General features: G+C 58.4%; 2 protein-coding genes across 6 annotated transcripts; one reads left to right on the top strand and one right to left on the bottom strand.

Moving 5' to 3' along the window:
• The first annotated feature begins 15 nt into the window (after positions 1-15).
• PCGF2 (polycomb group ring finger 2) lies at positions 16-11,164 on the top strand. 5 transcript variants are annotated; one of them, XM_069482433.1, is made up of 11 exons: positions 140-160; positions 5,965-6,117; positions 6,718-6,814; positions 6,901-6,987; positions 7,129-7,184; positions 7,268-7,318; positions 7,522-7,630; positions 7,788-7,842; positions 7,934-8,029; positions 8,980-9,060; positions 9,477-11,164. In XM_069482433.1, exons 2-11 carry the CDS (start codon positions 6,006-6,008, stop codon positions 9,852-9,854), a joined length of 1,122 nt encoding a protein of 373 aa, XP_069338534.1. In that variant the 5' UTR covers positions 140-160; positions 5,965-6,005; the 3' UTR covers positions 9,855-11,164. The 5 variants fall into 5 exon arrangements, with proteins under 5 accessions (XP_069338536.1, XP_069338534.1, XP_069338535.1 ...); XM_069482434.1 differs by lacking the exon at positions 140-160 and adding an exon at positions 406-1,149; XM_069482435.1 differs by lacking the exon at positions 6,901-6,987 and having other exon boundaries at positions 16-160.
• Positions 11,165-11,352: 188 nt separating this feature from the next.
• Positions 11,353-14,444, bottom strand: CISD3 (CDGSH iron sulfur domain 3). The gene is made up of 4 exons (XM_069481318.1): positions 14,351-14,444; positions 13,955-13,990; positions 13,309-13,428; positions 11,353-11,754 (listed from the first exon to the last, which is right to left on the bottom strand). The coding sequence occupies exons 1-4, from the start codon at positions 14,378-14,380 to the stop codon at positions 11,575-11,577; spliced, it is 366 nt and encodes a 121-aa protein (XP_069337419.1). The 5' UTR covers positions 14,381-14,444; the 3' UTR covers positions 11,353-11,574.
• Between the last annotated feature and the right edge of the window lie 1,496 nt (positions 14,445-15,940).

Raw genomic sequence — 15,940 nt, 5'->3', positions numbered from 1 at the left:
CTCCCACCCCAAGCCGCTTTCACAAACTCCTTTCTTACCGTAGGTTTCTCCCCTCCCGCCGCCCGAGCGAGCCACACGGCTGCGGCCCCCCTCCCCTCCCTTCCCTCCTTCCCTCCCTCCCATCCCCCCCTCCCCGAGACCCACCGGACCCCGAACCCAGGTAAGCGGACGCGGACTCCCCCTTCCTTTCCTTCTCCTACCCTGTAACCATCTGGGGATTGGGATGGGGGCCGTTCCCTCCTTTACAAACCCCTGTGGGAGGGGGGAAGCCAGGAGCCGAGCCTGCGCTCGCATCCCCCCCGCGCCCCGCCAGCCCCTATCCTAGCTCGCCCCGTCCGCCCTCCTTTCTCCCTTTTTTTCTGCCCCTTTTTCCCTTTCCTCCCTTCCAAGATGGCCGAAGTGGAGTCCCCCTTTTAACGATTTGGCGTCTCCCTCGACCACCACCTCTTTGTGCAGCAGCCCCCTTGTAGACCCTGCTCCCGAGGTAGCGAGGGGGAAGGTCCGGGGCAGCCATGAGGGTTTTGGGGGTGCGCGCCGGGTTGGATCACGGCCCCCTAGCCCTCCCCGCCCCTGGCTCTACCGGATTTACCCCCTTTATTTCTGGGCAGGGGTCGCCTCTCCCGTGGGCACTGGGGCGGCGTGGACGCGCGAGGACTCGAGGCTAGGAGGGAGGGGACGTGCTTTTTGATTGCTGAGAGGCCGAGGGAGGGCGCCCTTCCTTGCAGGGTCCGGGTCCTCTCGGGCACCTCCCCCCAGCCGGTCCCCTTGCCCGGGTCCCAGCACTGGGCGCCCCGCCCCCTCCCTAACCACCTCTGCGGAGCCTCTTTCTCTGGAGCCCCCCTCCCGGGCCCCGCCGAAAGTTTGGCTGTGGGGAAGGTGGGAGCGGCCACCAGGTAACTGGGGTCCCTGATGCTTTGACCCGGGCTCCTCGGGGAGCCCGGTCGGTGGGGGTTGAATGGGAAGGAGGGGATTTGTCGCGATATTTCCCACGCCGGCGGAAGCTGGAGGGGTCCGAAGAACTGGCCCGTTTTCCACTGGGGAGCCCGGCCGCCCCTCCCTCCCCAGGCCCTCCTGCTGCTATCTCTGAGGGGGTGAGACCCCTGGGCAAGCAGACACCCCCTGCACCCCCTGTCTCCACGGTGGGCCCAGGTATGCCCTCCTCCCCCCCTGCCCGTGTCTGCCCAGAATTGCTCTGGTTGGCTTGAGGAGGGAGGAGGCGGCCTAGGGGTGGGCAGAAGTGGGAATTTGCCTATAAATATTGTGGAAGTGTTACTCTGCGTTTCCCCTGGCCTTTGTCTCGGAGTCCCCCACTCCACTCCCCAGGCTGCCTCAGTCTCTCCAGGGCTCTCCGTCGCTGGGGGGAGCTGGGTGCCTCCTGGTGGTTTCCCACTCTGTTCTCATACCTCCCTCTCTGGGCCTCTTGTAGTTTGTTTCTGTTCCTGAAACTCTGATTTCTTTCCTTCCCCACCCCCCCTCCAAGGTGTTATTATTTGGACAAGGAGTATAAAGCCAGCTCTGTTGCAGCTTTTCGGTGGGGAGGTTTTCCCAGGGATTCTCCTGGTTGGGGGTTGGGGGGTTAAGGCCTTAGAAGTGTCTTTGGAATGAGACAGGAAACTGACCCCAGGATCCAGACCATGTGTAGCTGGATAGGGTTCAAGTTGAAGTCTTTGGGGGTGGGCAGGAAGGGGAACTCTCTGCTGCCCCTGGCCTAGCCTGAGAGATCTTGGTTGATGGAGCTGTTGCCATGGGAATGGAGAGAGCCTGCACAGGAAGAGGTTACATCTTTGTGCGCGTCAGATGCCCACCGCAGCCCTCCAGCCTCTGGCCCCAGAGCCGAGGTTGGGAGCTGAACTGCCTTTGTTGCTGGAAGACTTATGTTATCATTTACCCTGGGTGGACCGGGGATGCACAAAAGGTTGGTGCGTGTTTGCAGGTCTGGTTCCCAGCAGGGATGGCAGGCTGTGTGCTTCTGGATGGGTGGGTGGGGATGGCTTGTGCATCTGGCAAGTGTGGGCCTGGCTTTTGGTCTGGCTGCATGTGTGGTGGGGTGTGTCTAGCTAAGCGTCTGTGTGTGTATTTGTGGGTGTGTGGTGTCATGTCTGTCTGGCCTTGGCTGTTGTGAGTGTGAGAGAGGAAGTACGTCTGGCTGTGCGTGTATGGGTGTGTAACTGGTAATGTGTTGCTCTGAGTGTATATTTTGGGTTTTGGTCTTTGTTTGATCTTAGAGAGCTGAGAGGTGGTGGTGGAGGGAGGATAGAGTTAGCCCAGCTTCAGGAAGCTACAGGCCTTTTTGATGCTTGGGAGAACAGGGGAGCAGATACTCCCTCCGGTGTTCAGGATCAGGGAAAGTTGAGAGGTTCACAGCGTCCCCAGGCAGATCCCGTGGTCCCAAACACAAATACACGGAGCTGTGCTCTGGCCCACTGTGTTTCCAGGGAGCCTCAGTTTCTCCATCTGTACCATGGAAGTGGGGTGGGCAATGAGGGTCTTCCCTCTCTCCTTTTCCTACTTCAAGGTGAGAATGTGTGCTGATGGGCATGTTTTGGCCAGACTGACTCCCTCCCAGAACGCTTGCTGAGTGGTCTTCCTGCCACTCCAGGTAACTGCTGTGATGGAGGCAGCCAGGTGTTACCTCCTTAGATGGGTAAGGAGCCTGGCCTGGGTGCCAGCATGTGAAGAGCACTGGGATGGGAGTCAGGCAGTACCTTGTCACAGACTGCCACTGCCTTACCGTGTGAACTCAGACAAGTCATTTCTCCCTGAGTTTCTTTGTCTGTAAAATGAAAGGATTGGGCAAGATGCTTTCTAAGATCCCTTTCACTTCTGCAATTCTTGACGTCTGGATATGTGACCTTGAGTGACTTTTCCTAAGACCTGGAGACTTTCTAGTGAGGGAGTTTGGCTCATTTCGCTGGAGGAAGGGCAGAGGAAAGAGTGCTACAGCTGCCATATGAGGCAGCAGCAGGGACCCCAGCTGCGTCCACGGGAGGCCACGAAGAAACTGACAGTGAGAGGCCAAAATTGCAGGGCAGCTTCCAGAAAGAGACTGGTCAAAATGGAGAGGTGGGGGTGTTCTCTATTAGTAGGGGGCTTTGAGGATGGGGAAAGACAGCTGTCAGGCTTGACTGGCAGGGAGGGATCGGCACTGGCCGGATGCTGGATGCTGATGAAGGTCCTGTCCTGCTACTGTGGCCAGACCCGGGGATGGCCTGGACAATGGATTGGGGACAGAAGATCTTGAAAGGCTTGGCTTCTGGTTGAGGGAAAGGTTGTGTTGGGGGTGAGACCATACTGAGGTCTGCTGGGGGGTGGGGTACAGTTGGGACTGACCCCTTAAAGCCCCGAGCTCCACAGAGGCCACTGGCAATGGCCCTCAGTCTCCCTTTTCTGCTCCTTATGATCTGTCTCTCCCACTCTTTCCCAGGTTCTTCCCATCTCTCAGCCTGTTCCCTAAAGCGATGACAGCTGGACTTCCAGCCACCCCTCACCCCTTTCCCCTCACCTTCCTGCAACACACCACCCAGTTGCAGCTGGGGACAAACTGGGTGTCAGGAATGGGGGCCCCCCAGTCCTCCTGGGGATGAGGAGTTGGGGAGAGGGTGCTCTGGGGAAACAGAGCTCCTGTTTACATTGCTCTTGGCACCTGCTGGCAGGGCCCTGCAGGTAACCATGGCAATCGATGAGGAACCAATCAGTGCTTCTCCCCACCCCCAGCCCCAGAGGTAACATTTTGAGGCCCATGGGGATGGGGAGGGCAGGGAGTGTGGCAAGGGGCTCATTTCTTAAACAGAAGAAGGAGAAGCATTTGATGGAATAAGCAAGTCCCTTGCCCTCCTGTCCGGAAAGGGGCCTGAGGGATAGGCTTGGTCTGAATTCTCCCAAATTGGGGGAGAGAGATGGTGAGGGCGTGGCCATTTGCGCTGTGGGGCTTGTGTGTGTGTGTGTGTGTGTGTGTGTGTGTGTGTGTTAAAGGCAAGTGTCTGTTTTGCAAACACAGTGAGTGTGTGAATGAGGTGGCTAAGGCAGTGTGAAGAGCCTGCGCGCGTGTGTGTCTGTGTGTGTGTGTGTGCGTGCATGCACACGTGTGTATGAGAGAGGAGAGGGAGGTGAGATCAACCTCCAGCATGTTTTGTCTCTGGCCGTTCACGCACACATAGATGCATCTGGACACAGACACGGGACAAGCAGTCACAGGAAGTACCTTTGGAGGCCCAGACGGCACGTACACACACGATGGATATTACACACAATCAGAGACAGCCACTTGGATTGTTCTCTCCTCTGGATGGTTGTAATAATATTTGGGCATCTTGCCAGGGACAGGGTTACTATGGAAACGACCAAACAGTGGAGTAGCCGGCAGCCTTCTGCGTCATTGTGAAGAGGGGACCTGTGCAGGGAGTGCTGGCTGAGGCCACCCTATATGGGGTGGGAACCGCTTTCATCCTTAGGTTTCAGGGGCCGCTGCCTCTCCACTGGGTCTCTGGGCTTGCTGTGGGGCCGGCTTGTTCCCCTCTGTCTGCCCTGCAACGTAGTGTCTCCCCCACGTGTGGCTTTTGTGTCTCTTGGTCTCTTTCGGTCTCTGGCCAGGTTCCCTGCGCCTCTGTTGGCTGTTTGGGTCCTGGCCAGACTCATCCTGGGGTCTCTATAGAAACTGCTGATCCCGGCTGTGAATTTCTTGTCCTAGAAAACCCAGTGTGGTGGCTTTAGAAATCTTTCTGGAAAGGAGAGAAGGGTATGAGTATGTTGTAAAGGAGCTGTTGGGCCTTGGCCACCCTCCCAAGCCCCACCCCTGGACTTTTACTCTGGGAAAGAGGAGGGAGGGAGGGGCCGACCCTTCTAAGTGCCGGTTTGATTTCTATACCAAGAAGTAAGCACAGTGGCCAATCCAGAGCCGGACTTTGAGCTCGCTGGACCCTGCCAGGCTGGTGGGGTGCTTGGGTGGGCTGGGGACAGAAAGAGCTGGACTTTGACTGACCTCACCAGACCCTGCCAGGCTTGGGTGGGCTGGGGACAAAAAACTTTCTGCCCAGCTCTGGCAGACATCCGTGAGAACCTGTGGTTTGTTACTGGACAGCCTGTGAACAGGTGGCAGACATGTCACCCGAGTGGGAGGCGGTGGGAGGGTAGCACTGCCCATATGGGGAAATTCGTGCCTGTGCGGGAAAGGGAGGTCGTGGAGCACAGTGTGCTAGTGGGCACTTGGCGAGGGGGCTGTCTGTCAGGGGCATGGTGGCAGGAATTCCCGTGGCAGGGACGGTAGTCTTTGCCTAAGCTCTTTGACCGCCATTACCTGCAGAGTCCAGGGCTGGGCCTGGGGTCGGGCCAGAGCTGCGTATTCCCAGCTTCTCGCGGGTAAGGACTTTCAATGTTCCCTGCCTGAGTCCCGGGCCTGGAAGCTGGATGGTGCCGCCTTCAAACCTAGGGCCATGGTGTCTCCAGGGAAGGCTTCCTGGGGGAGGAGTGAGTGGCTGGAATGGAAGGCAGGGGAGGATGAAGTGGAAAGACCAAGTCTGAGGCCTTGCACCTGGGTGGAGGGGTTGAGAGAGCAAGGATAATTTATTCTTCCCTTCTTTTATTCCTTGAAGTTCAAGGCACTGGCTTATTTATTTAAGTTTCCTCATAGCTCTTAATAGTCTTTAAATGGGTGATCACTTGAGTGAATATGGATTGGGATTGGGGGGATGTTGGGTAGTACTTCCTGTGGTCTAACTTAAGTCTTTCCTGCTGCTCCTGAGATGGAGTGTGACCTTGCTGCTCAAGGCTGTGTGACTCTCCAGAGCCCCCGCACTCAATGAACACTCAGAGGGGGCCAGAAGGACCAGCCACATGCGTGTCCCTAGTCCTGCCTTGAAGGCAGAGAAGGGCCTTGGGCTCTGGGAGAGCTGTTGCTGGGGGATGTGGAGTGAAGCGTGGGAGGGGCTGTTGCACCTCCGGGTTTCTGACTCCACTTCCATTTCCCAGGGCGACGCTCCCCAGTCCCCCCACCCCCCGACCCCGGCATCATGCATCGGACCACACGGATCAAAATCACGGAGCTGAACCCTCACCTCATGTGTGCCCTCTGTGGGGGGTACTTCATTGATGCCACCACCATCGTGGAGTGCTTGCATTCCTGTGAGTTGGGTGGAGGGGCTGCTTCTCAGGGTGGGCAGCCTCTGCTCAGGTTGGGGGGCACTGCCCAGGGAAGGTGGAACACAAGCCCGTGCCCTGAAGAGCAAACACTTCCACATGTCTACGGGAAGCCCCAGGTCACAGAGAGGCTCCCTGGAAGCGGTGACCTGGGGGGTGTCTCAGCTCAGTTGTTCATTGCAGGGACTTGCATCTGAGATCGCAGCTCTCTCTTGCATCTCTGTGGCTGAAATTTCACCCCTTGTTTGCACTAGAGGCTTGGTGGCCAGGGGTTGAGGACCCAGGGAGGTGTCCGAAGGCTGGCTCTTGTTTAATACTCCGTGGGGGGCTTGGGACTTGGGGCTGCCTTATACACTGTACATGACACCAGCCTGTCTCACACACAGACACAGAAGATCCGTCCTCCCCAAGGATGGATAAGGGGCAGTTGCCACACGTGCCAATCACACGTTGGGCCTCTGACAGGCCTGAACTGCAGGGACGAGGTGGAGAAGAAGGGATGTCTGGATCTGAGCAGGGGACATGGAGGCTGGTCTTGGGGCAGGAAGGGGCTCTGACTCTCCTTTCTCTCTCCACACCCCCAAGTCTGCAAAACCTGCATCGTGCGCTACCTGGAGACCAACAAGTACTGCCCCATGTGTGACGTGCAGGTCCATAAAACCCGCCCACTGCTGAGCATCAGGTGGGCTTGGCACTGCCCCTCCTGCCCGTGCCCATCCTCTGGGTCAGCGTCCCTCTGTCCCCCTCACCCCTGCTGGCTTCCCGCAGCCAAGGCGGCAGGAGTGGCAGAGCACGGGTGTGGACCCAGGCCCCTCCCCTCCCTCCGGTTGCACCCAGCTTGCCGTGGGCTAAGAGGTACTAGAGGGGTAAAGCCCAGACAGGGACCCCAATGCCTGGGCGCTGGGTCTAAGGAAGCGGGTGGAGAGGAGGGGTCCCCTGGCTGGGGAGATGGGGGCGGGGGTGGCTGCTAACAGGCCCCTCTACATTTTTTCCCAGATCTGACAAAACCCTCCAAGACATTGTCTACAAATTGGTCCCTGGGCTTTTTAAAGGTATTTGTACACCTTTCCTCCCCCTTCCCACCGCCCCGTTTCCCAGCCTGTGGTCCTCTCCTTACCCTCCTTCTTTTCTCCAGATGAGATGAAACGGCGACGGGATTTCTACGCAGCCTACCCCCTGACGGAGGGTGAGTGTGTTCACGGGACCACGCGGGTCCTTAGCGCTGCCTCCGCTCGCCCTCGGGCCTCCTGCATGGTGCCTCATCTGTGCTGCAGACGGCCAGCCCAGAGGGTGGCTGGGCTCACCCTGAGGAGCTCTGTGACCCCTGGGTCCTTGGCGGGCTCCCTTCCCCCTCTTTGGCCAACCCCTCAGAGCTCTCTCCTTCTGCAGTCCCCAACGGCTCCAATGAGGACCGCGGTGAGGTCCTAGAGCAAGAGAAGGGGGCTCTGAGCGACGACGAGATTGTCAGCCTCTCCATCGAGTTCTACGAAGGTGCCAGGCAAGTCCAGCCCATGCTGGGCCTTTGGGGCTCCAGGCTAGGTCACCCACTTCTCCCACCCTGGCCCCATTCCCTTGGGGGAGCCCTCTGGATGTGTGCACTGGGGGTGCCTGCCTGCTCCTGCATCTCCCTAGCTTCCCCCTTTCTCCTCCCCCAGGGACCGGGAGGAGAAGAAGGGCCCCCTGGAGAATGGGGATGGGGACAAGGAGAAGGTGAGTACTGGGGCCGGCCCAGGAATGGGATGTGAGCTGGGAGGGAGTGGCCTGGGCTGCACGCCTCCCATGGGTGCCTCTGCCCCAGCAGACAGGGGTGCGCTTCCTGCGGTGCCCAGCAGCCATGACTGTCATGCATCTTGCCAAGTTTCTTCGCAACAAGATGGATGTGCCCAGCAAGTACAAGGTGGGTCCCCACGCCTTTCAAAACATGAGTGTCTGTACGTGGGTTTGTCTGACAATCTGTGCATCCCAGCCGTTGTTCAGGACTGGCTGGGTGTCACCCAGGGCTTGCATGGTTGTGTAACTGAGCCCCTGCAGAAGGGTGGTTGAAACCAAGTGAGGGTGGGGTGGTCTAGGTCCGTTGAAGTCAGCATGCAGAGGTGCATGGGACCAAGACGGTGTGTGTGTGTGTGTGTGTGCACGTGCACATACTTGTAGCACTCAGAACTGTGGTAGAGTGTGTGCGAGCGAGCAGGGCCTTCTCTGGGGCCAGCTGGCTGCGGGAAGGCAAGTCTGAAATTCCAGAGGAGCTCTAGGACGTTGCTTCTCAAACTTGAGTGTGTGTACAGTCCCCTGGAGATACTGTTAAAGTGCAAATTCTGATTCAGTAGATTCTGCATTTCTAACAAGCTCCTAGATGCTGAAGGGCCCCGGACCACACTTTGAGTAGTGAGGATCTAGGAGAGTGGATTCTAAACTTTGTTGCACGTTAAGTCACGTGAGTGGACTCACGTCTTACCAGCTAAGTCAGAATCTCTGGGTTGAGACACAAGCGTTGGTATTTTTTAGAGCTCCCTGGGTGACTCCATTGTGCAGCCAGGGGTGACAGCCAGGGTTGCAGGAGATGCCCCTGAGCCTTTTTAGCTCCTCTGGGAGAGCTGCCGGAGATAGGAGACCGAGACGGTGTGGATGGTGGGGTTGCTAACAATGGGGGTGTCTTCTCTGGATCCCTTCCCACCTGGTGCTTATGTTGGGACAACCCTGATAGGAAAGTCACATACACGGTGAAACCCAAGAGGAAGGAGGGGTCACCTGCAAATCCGTCCTTCCCACTGCCCCGCCTCCCAGTCCCCAAGACTCAGCCTGGAGCCCTGAGTCTGGCCAGGGTCATGGGGTCCTCTGCTTCCCCCCCAGGTGGAGGTTCTGTACGAGGACGAGCCACTAAAGGAGTACTACACCCTCATGGACATCGCCTACATCTACCCCTGGCGGCGGGTGAGCCTGGCGGGGCGGGCCGGGCAGGGAGCAGACGCCTGCAGGGGCTGACGTTGGTCTGTGGCCACATGGGCCAACCTCCTCTAATCAGACAGCCCATCCTTTGCCCCGTGAGCTGGCATGTCCATCTCTTGCTGACGACTTCCCACACGCTGGAGGAAAGGCTCCTTTGGCAGATTGCCCCAGTGAGGGATCAGACGTAGATGCCCTCTGCGTTTTAGCTGCCCTCTCTCCTCTGTTTCTCTCCAAGTCTCTGGGTCTTTGGGTGCGCCTGTGTCTCTGTCTTCTCCAAGACCCCGTGCCTTCCCTTTCTTCTTACCTGGGCACTGTAGGGTGGAGCTGGGTGGCTCCCTGGTGGCCTGTTTGTCCTGACACCCTCCCCTTCCCTGGCTCTCTCCTCTTCCCTGTCCCCGCAGAACGGGCCTCTCCCCCTCAAGTACCGTGTCCAGCCAGCCTGCAAGCGGCTCACCTTGCCCACAGTGCCCACTCCTTCCGAGGGCACCAACACCAGCGGGGCGTCCGAGTGTGAGTCTGTCAGCGACAAGGCTCCCAGCCCTGCCACCCTGCCGGCCACCTCCTCCTCCCTGCCCAGCCCAGCCACCCCCTCCCATGGCTCTCCCAGCTCCCATGGGCCACCCACCACCCACCCTACCTCCCCCACTCCCCCTTCGACAGCCAGCGGGGCCACCACAGCTGCCAACGGGGGCACCTCGAACTGCCTGCAGACACCATCCTCCACCAGCAGGGGGCGCAAGATGACTATCAACGGCGCGCCCGTGCCCCCCTTAACTTGAGGAAAGGGACCCTGGCCCTCGTTTCCAGCCATGCCTCTCCACTCCCTCCACTTTTTCTGGGCCCTTTTTTTCCACCTCTTCTACTTGCCCCAGCTCCTCCCACCTTGGGGGTGGGGGGCGGGTTTTATAAATAAATCTCTATATATATGTACATAGGAAAAACCAAATATACATACTTATTTTCTATGGACCAACCAGATTAATTTAAATGCCACAGAAAACAAACTTTATGTGTGTGTGTATGTGTGAGGGATGGGGTGTTCATTTTTAGGGGGTCTTGTGTAATTTGCTCTGCTCTTTTTTGGGGGGGCACCAGGAGGTAGACTGGAGGGGTCATGTGAGGCCCAGTAAAGTTCTGCCCCCCTCTCCCTGTTTCCCAAGGCAGATGGGATGTTGGGGGCCCCACCAGCCCCCAAAGCTTTAGGCACAATTCTGACTGGCTGCGTGCAGGGGTGCACCCTGTTCTCTACCCGTGTCGGCTGCTACCCTGCCCTGACCAGTGCCCCCCGTCGTCGAATGTCCAGAGAGTTGCTCAGACAGTGCCTTTTACCAGTGCAGCTTACCCCCTGGTCCCGAGGGGCGGCGGGCTGCAGAGATGGCATCTCCCTCGCCGCCTCCTCTTGCAGTGGCAACTTTGTGCAAAGAATAGATAGTTTTGCCTCTTTTCTTCTCGCTCCTGTGTGTGTGGCCCTTCACATCATTTATCTTGTGGAAGATTTCAGGCCACGGGAGGCCTCTCAGCCCCTGAAATTCCACTGTGGCTTTAGTATTGTGAACCGCTTCACCCTCTCCTGGCCCCTGCCCTCACCCAGGAACCCTCACTAGCAGGACTTAGGGCCGAGAGTGGAGGGGGTGGGGTGGGGTTAACCTCAGACAAGCACAGACCCCAGATTTTGCCAGAGGCAAACAGCCCTCCAGGTCCCTCTCCACCCTCTGCTGAGGCCCCAGGCAGGACAGAGCAATGTCGGCATCTAAAAGCACAAGATGGCAGCTCTGACCCCGGCCCCACTCCGGAGAGGTCAGTGGACCACCTCCATAGGGACAGGCCCCAGCGGATCACTGCCCACCTCGTTTCCTCAAATGTACATAGCTCTGGAGGCGAGGGGGCAGGAGTGGAGGTTCTATCACAACCTAGGTGTGTGGGTCGGGACACGCCCCCTCCCATGGGTTTGTCTGTGTTTGCACCTTGTCGTGTGTCTGAGGTCCTGTGACTGTACCCTCCTGCCCTGGGACATTTGTATCTCTTGGCTTTGTAATAAATGCTGCATACTCTCTGGAGCCTGTAGTTCTTTGGGGTACAGAGAAGGGCGGAACGGGGGTCCCCTAGCCTCATTATGCCTCTTATCTCTGGGTTCTCCCTGCCTTGGGGGCCCTATATGGGATGAACCTGAATAGCCCTCTCTGCAGCTGGTCAGGTGCCCTCAGCCCACGCACAGGCTGAAATCTGGAGCAGGAGACAGGCATGTGCCTCACACCAGTGACCACAAGGACACCACTCTGGGTGGGCATGCTTATTTAATGCCATCTTCACCACCAGCAGGTGCTGAACCATGGACCCACTCCCGGCTGCCCCAGACTAGGGACCTCCGGTTATGAGGAGCGATTCCTTCACGAGCCAGCTGTGGGCGCTGGGGTCTTTGGATGATCCCTTCTTGGGCTCAGCACTTGGCTTCCTTCCCACAAAGGGGTTCCCATCAGGCCTGGGGCCAAGGCCACCCTCTCACAGCGGGGAGCCCACTTCTGCCTTCTGCACCCGCTCACTCCTGTGGGTGCCATCACAGTACGGGGGCTTCTGGGTGGCTTTGCAGGTACAGAGTGCCACAGTGCGGGTCTCCTGGGCCTTGAACTTGAGTGGGGATAGGCCAGTGCGTTGGAAGAAGTGGGAGCCATCGCAGAAGGGCTGGCGGGGGAAAGAGAGGAGTCAAAGACCTGACCCCACCTCTGGCCAGGGCAGGGCAGGTCCTGGAGCTCAGGGAGAGTGGAGCACAGTCTCTGGGGCCCAGGCTCCCGAGGGAGGCTGCCTGGCTTCACTTATTTACCTCTTTCATGTAACGTGGGGGTAACCGGTAGGGTTGTCACAAGGAAAGAAAATAAATAATGCTCATCGTGCACTTGCCCATAGTAAGTGTTCAGTAAGTACGTGTCTTTACAGTACTAGTCCCTGGGGGGCCTAGAGGGCCAGGGCACAAGGACAGAATTTTCAAGGTGACCTCCGGTATCAGCAACATTTACGCTAATAGGCTTTTTTTTTTTTTTTTTCTTATGGCTCTGAGTCTCTGTTGGTTCATGAAATTTTTTTCTTTCTCATGTTCCCAGGATAAAAACTTCTCTGGGTTCCAGAGAGCCTGCCTGCCTTAACACTGTGATAGCAGTTTTTTCTGGCTCTAGGCAACAACTGGCATGACAGGGAGGAGGGGAGGTCCCACAGCAAACCGGCTGCCTGGTGCAGGAGTGAGTGCACTCCCCATCCTCCCAGAAGCTGTTCAAGCAGAAACTGGGTGATGGAAACAGGCCCAGAGAGGTGACTTGCGTTGCTAGTTAGTGGCTGAGCTGGAGCCAAGGCCTCTTGACCTTGGAACCAGGGTGGGATGGGAGGAGAGGTGAGAGAATTATGCCAATAAAAATCAGCAACCTGGCCCAGAGGGCATGAGGCAGAGGCAGGTGCACCTAAGTGGGATTCGGGATGCTGGGTCGCTGACACCATACCACACAGCTTGGAGGAACACAGTTCAGAGCTTAGCTCAGGAAGGAAGGGGCCCTCCCAGGAGGCTAAGAATATGGGCAGGGTTCCTGCTGGGGCAGAAGGGAGAAGGGGTCTGGGGCAGGCAACGAGGCTGAGAAGACAGCAGGCTGTGGTGGGCAACCAGGAAAGTCACATCAACTGTTAACAGAAAGGGAAGGGTTTTCTGGAAGAAGAGGACCGGAGAGGGGCACAGGGGAAGGCTGGGAAGCTTTGGGAGCAAGAGAGCCTGGGCAGAATCTCTTCCCAATATTGGGGTCGAGGGCCTGGGAACCTATGGCCTATAAGCTTCCCGGAAGGAGGAAGGAGTGAGGGAAAGAGACAGGTGTGTCTCTCGGTGCCTTCGAGCTGGGAGCCCAGGAAGGTGCCTCTGAAAAGGAAAGAGACCAGAAGAGTCCAGAAGCTGGGCTCCAGCAGCCAGGCTGTGTGACTGATTTTCTGTCTCTCCAGCTTCATTTCAAGGGGTAGATGCAGACAAGTGAGCTCAAGGCTGCTGGTGGCGCTGGCCTGCGAGTATTCTTTCACCTCCAAGCCCCCTTGGTGTCCCTCAGGTATGTGTGGGAAGAAGAGGTCCATCTTGGGTGGAACTCCCAGGAGACACTATCCTGTCCCATAGGTCATAGGTCAACGGGAAGTGTCATAGGTCAACGGGAAGTATCATAGGTCAACGGGAAGTGTCATAGGTCAACGGGAAGGCGGGGTAGGGTCTCTCACCTGTTTCTTGCTGTGGCCACACACACACCACCTGTAGGTTTTCCCAGCTACCAGCTCCACCTTGATGGGTGTTTTCAGGGCCACCACGGGCTTGGCTGGGGTTTTGGGGAACCACCGGGCCTGGGGTCAGGGAAGATGAGGGGCTCAGGGTCAGCTCTAACTCTAGAAGCACTTTGCTGCCAGTTTCCCACTGGCCTAGGGGTTTGGCAGGCTTCCTCCATAGGAGGCTGATCTGATGCCACTCAGCAAGGACAGTCTCTGCATGACACCATAAGGACCCTGAGCTCTGGATGGAGAAGAGATTTCAAGGCCATGGAGGCACTCAGGTTTCAGGGTCCAGCTGCCCTCCCTCAAACCCTGGCTCCTACCTGGGTGCTAGGAGGGAGGGCCCAGATCCTGCCATCCTATGGCAGGGCCACCCACACCTGGGGCTCAGTTAATCAGGCACTGCTGTTCTCAGTGCCAAAGCTTGGCTCCCTGCCCAGTGCCCTCTGGTCCACTCCACCTCCCCTAGAGCCATCAGGGTGACAGAGGCAAGGCGCTGGGAGCCTGGAGTCGGGAGAATACGGCTGTATTCTTCCTGGTTCCACTCCCTGGTCTCCGGGGCTGGGGGACTTGTGCAGGAGGGGAGGCTGGCGGTACTTACTAGCCAGGAGAAGATGTCCCGCCTCTGGTTCAGGTTCTGCAAGGCACACAGGCATCACAAGTCGGTGGTTTGGAAACAGAAAAATAAAATCCCTGACAAGGGGAGGCCGGGGAAGCTATCTGGGAGGGAAGAGCTAACAGGCTTAACGGGAGTGAGAGAAATGAGGGTCTGAAAAAGGGGTCACAAGATAAGGAGTCTTGCTGGGGAGATCCTGGCACCAGCAGGAGCTCAGGGAAAGGCTGCTGAGTGGCGAGCTGCGAAGCTGGCGGCTGCGCGGGGTCCTGGGGACGCTGGGCCTGGGACGGGGCGGGGCTTGGGACGGGGCCTGGCCGGGGACGGGGGCTCCCGCACCAGGAGAGGAGGGGACCTGGGCTGGGCTGGGCATGGGGTACTCACCCAGGCGCCGCGTGCCGCCGGCCGCAGCATCGCCCCCACGCCGAGCGCGGTCCTCGGAGCGCCGCGCCTGCCGACCCCGCCCCGCCCGGTCACCTTTCCGCTCCCTCCGCCTCCCCGCCCGCCCGGCCCCGCCTCGGCCCGGAAGACGCCGCAGGGCTCCGCACGCGAAAGGGCTGGGCCCTGCGGGGTCTGGAAGCTGGGCCGCGGCGCCCGCCCCGCAGCCTCCTCGGGTCCCCGCGGCGTGGCGCGGGCCGCTCCTGGCGCCCCCTTTAGGATGCGCCTGTCTGCGGAATGCCCGGCGCGGAGCGCCGCCGCCCGAGGCCACCCCCGTGGGAGCGGGGACCCTCCTGGGAGCTGTTTTCCCACGGAGAGTCTAAGGCCGGGCTCCCGGAAGCGCAGCGGGGGCGCATCTCATCACCCCGGGAGCCGGTGAAGAGCGGAGCCCGCCCGCCCGGGCCTGCAGCCCGCGTTCCGTAGGGTGCGGCGCTGGGACCTGCGTCCTCGACTTGCGCCCGGGTGCCTGGTGCGCTCTGGCGTGTGAACTGCTGCTCTAAGTGCCGACAGGAGTGTCGCGTACCATACCCCTTCTCAGCCTTCCCGCAGGCTCCACCGTTGGCACCCACCTCCCTTTCCCTTCAATAAAGCCAGACCAAGCAGGGTCTCTTTGGTTTTGTTTTTTTTTTTTTGCAAAACATTCTTTTATTAAAAGAACAAGTGCTGTTTACGAACTGCCCTTCGTACAAATAACATCCGTTATACAAAGATACAAGATCCGGGTTATGCACAATTCCAGGTTTGGAGGTGGCGGGGGCATTGCCTTTTGGCTGAGGATAAAAAGGAGGTTTTAGAAAGAATGAAAAAGGAGCCCCTGGGTTTGCAATCTGTGGCTTCCCCTCCCTGCTCCCTAGGAAGGGTCTGCTACATGGAAACAGGCTGGGATGGAAAGGGGGGCGGGTGGGAGCCAGGGCTTGGGTCTCCAATCCCACCACCCAAGTCCCACGTTGAGAAAGTGAACGGGGAAAGAGAGCACCCCTCAGTCCCCGAGTTTTCAGTAGATCAAGACAAAGTGGTCAGGAGCTAGACACACTTTTAATCCAGACTGACGTGGCAGGAAGGCACCAAGCCTACTTGCCCACCTTCCTCCAGATCCCCAGGTGAAGACACCACAGTCCCTCTAGGCACCTCTCCCCAGGAAGTAAACTGGGATAAAGGAGAAGGGGAGCAAGCTGCCCACCTGACCTGGCCCACTGCACACCAAGGAAGATGCTGGAAGCTGGGAAGAGGAGCCTATGTCTTTGAAAACCTGTGTTCCAGTTTGGGACCTTTCTCAGGGGGCTTGGGCTCCCCCCATTCCCATAGGCCCTTCCTAAGAGTCCGAGGCTGGCACTTGCCTAGAACTCAGTATGAGAATGGGCAGGGGTCCTCTCAGCAGCCTCAGGGCAGGGCACCTGGAGGCAGCAGTAGACCCAGGAGCCCAAGGAGAGACACCCACCAATAGGAAAAACAAAACAGGAGGACCCTTCAAGTTTGTCGTCTATGGAGAGGATCCGTCAGCTCTGAGCTAAGACTGTCAGTGCCATGTGGACACCC

Source organism: Eulemur rufifrons, chromosome 9 (genome assembly GCF_041146395.1).
Source record: "Eulemur rufifrons isolate Redbay chromosome 9, OSU_ERuf_1, whole genome shotgun sequence".
Lineage (NCBI taxonomy): Eukaryota > Metazoa > Chordata > Mammalia > Primates > Lemuridae > Eulemur > Eulemur rufifrons.
The sequence above is the reverse complement of the archived record's forward strand: the minus strand, read 5'-3'. Positions and strand labels throughout refer to the sequence as shown.

What these genes read in the sequence shown, in the direction of transcription:
- PCGF2 (XM_069482431.1), top strand. Translation starts at nt 1,798, where the DNA reads ATGCCCACCGCAGCCCTCCAGCCTCTGGCCCCAGAGCCGAGGTTGGGA. An exon ending in GGTCCCTGGGCTTTTTAAAG is followed by an intron (nt 7,185 to 7,267) that starts GTATTTGTACAC and finishes TCTTTTCTCCAG; the next exon opens with ATGAGATGAAACGGCGACGG. An exon ending in ACATCTACCCCTGGCGGCGG is followed by an intron (nt 9,061 to 9,476) that starts GTGAGCCTGGCG and finishes CTGTCCCCGCAG; the next exon opens with AACGGGCCTCTCCCCCTCAA.
- CISD3 (XM_069481318.1), bottom strand. Translation starts at nt 14,380, where the DNA reads ATGCTGCGGCCGGCGGCACGCGGCGCCTGG. An exon ending in GGGACATCTTCTCCTGGCTA is followed by an intron (nt 13,429 to 13,954) that starts GTAAGTACCGCC and finishes CCCTGACCCCAG; the next exon opens with GCCCGGTGGTTCCCCAAAAC. An exon ending in GTGGCCACAGCAAGAAACAG is followed by an intron (nt 11,755 to 13,308) that starts GTGAGAGACCCT and finishes TTCCCCCGCCAG; the next exon opens with CCCTTCTGCGATGGCTCCCA.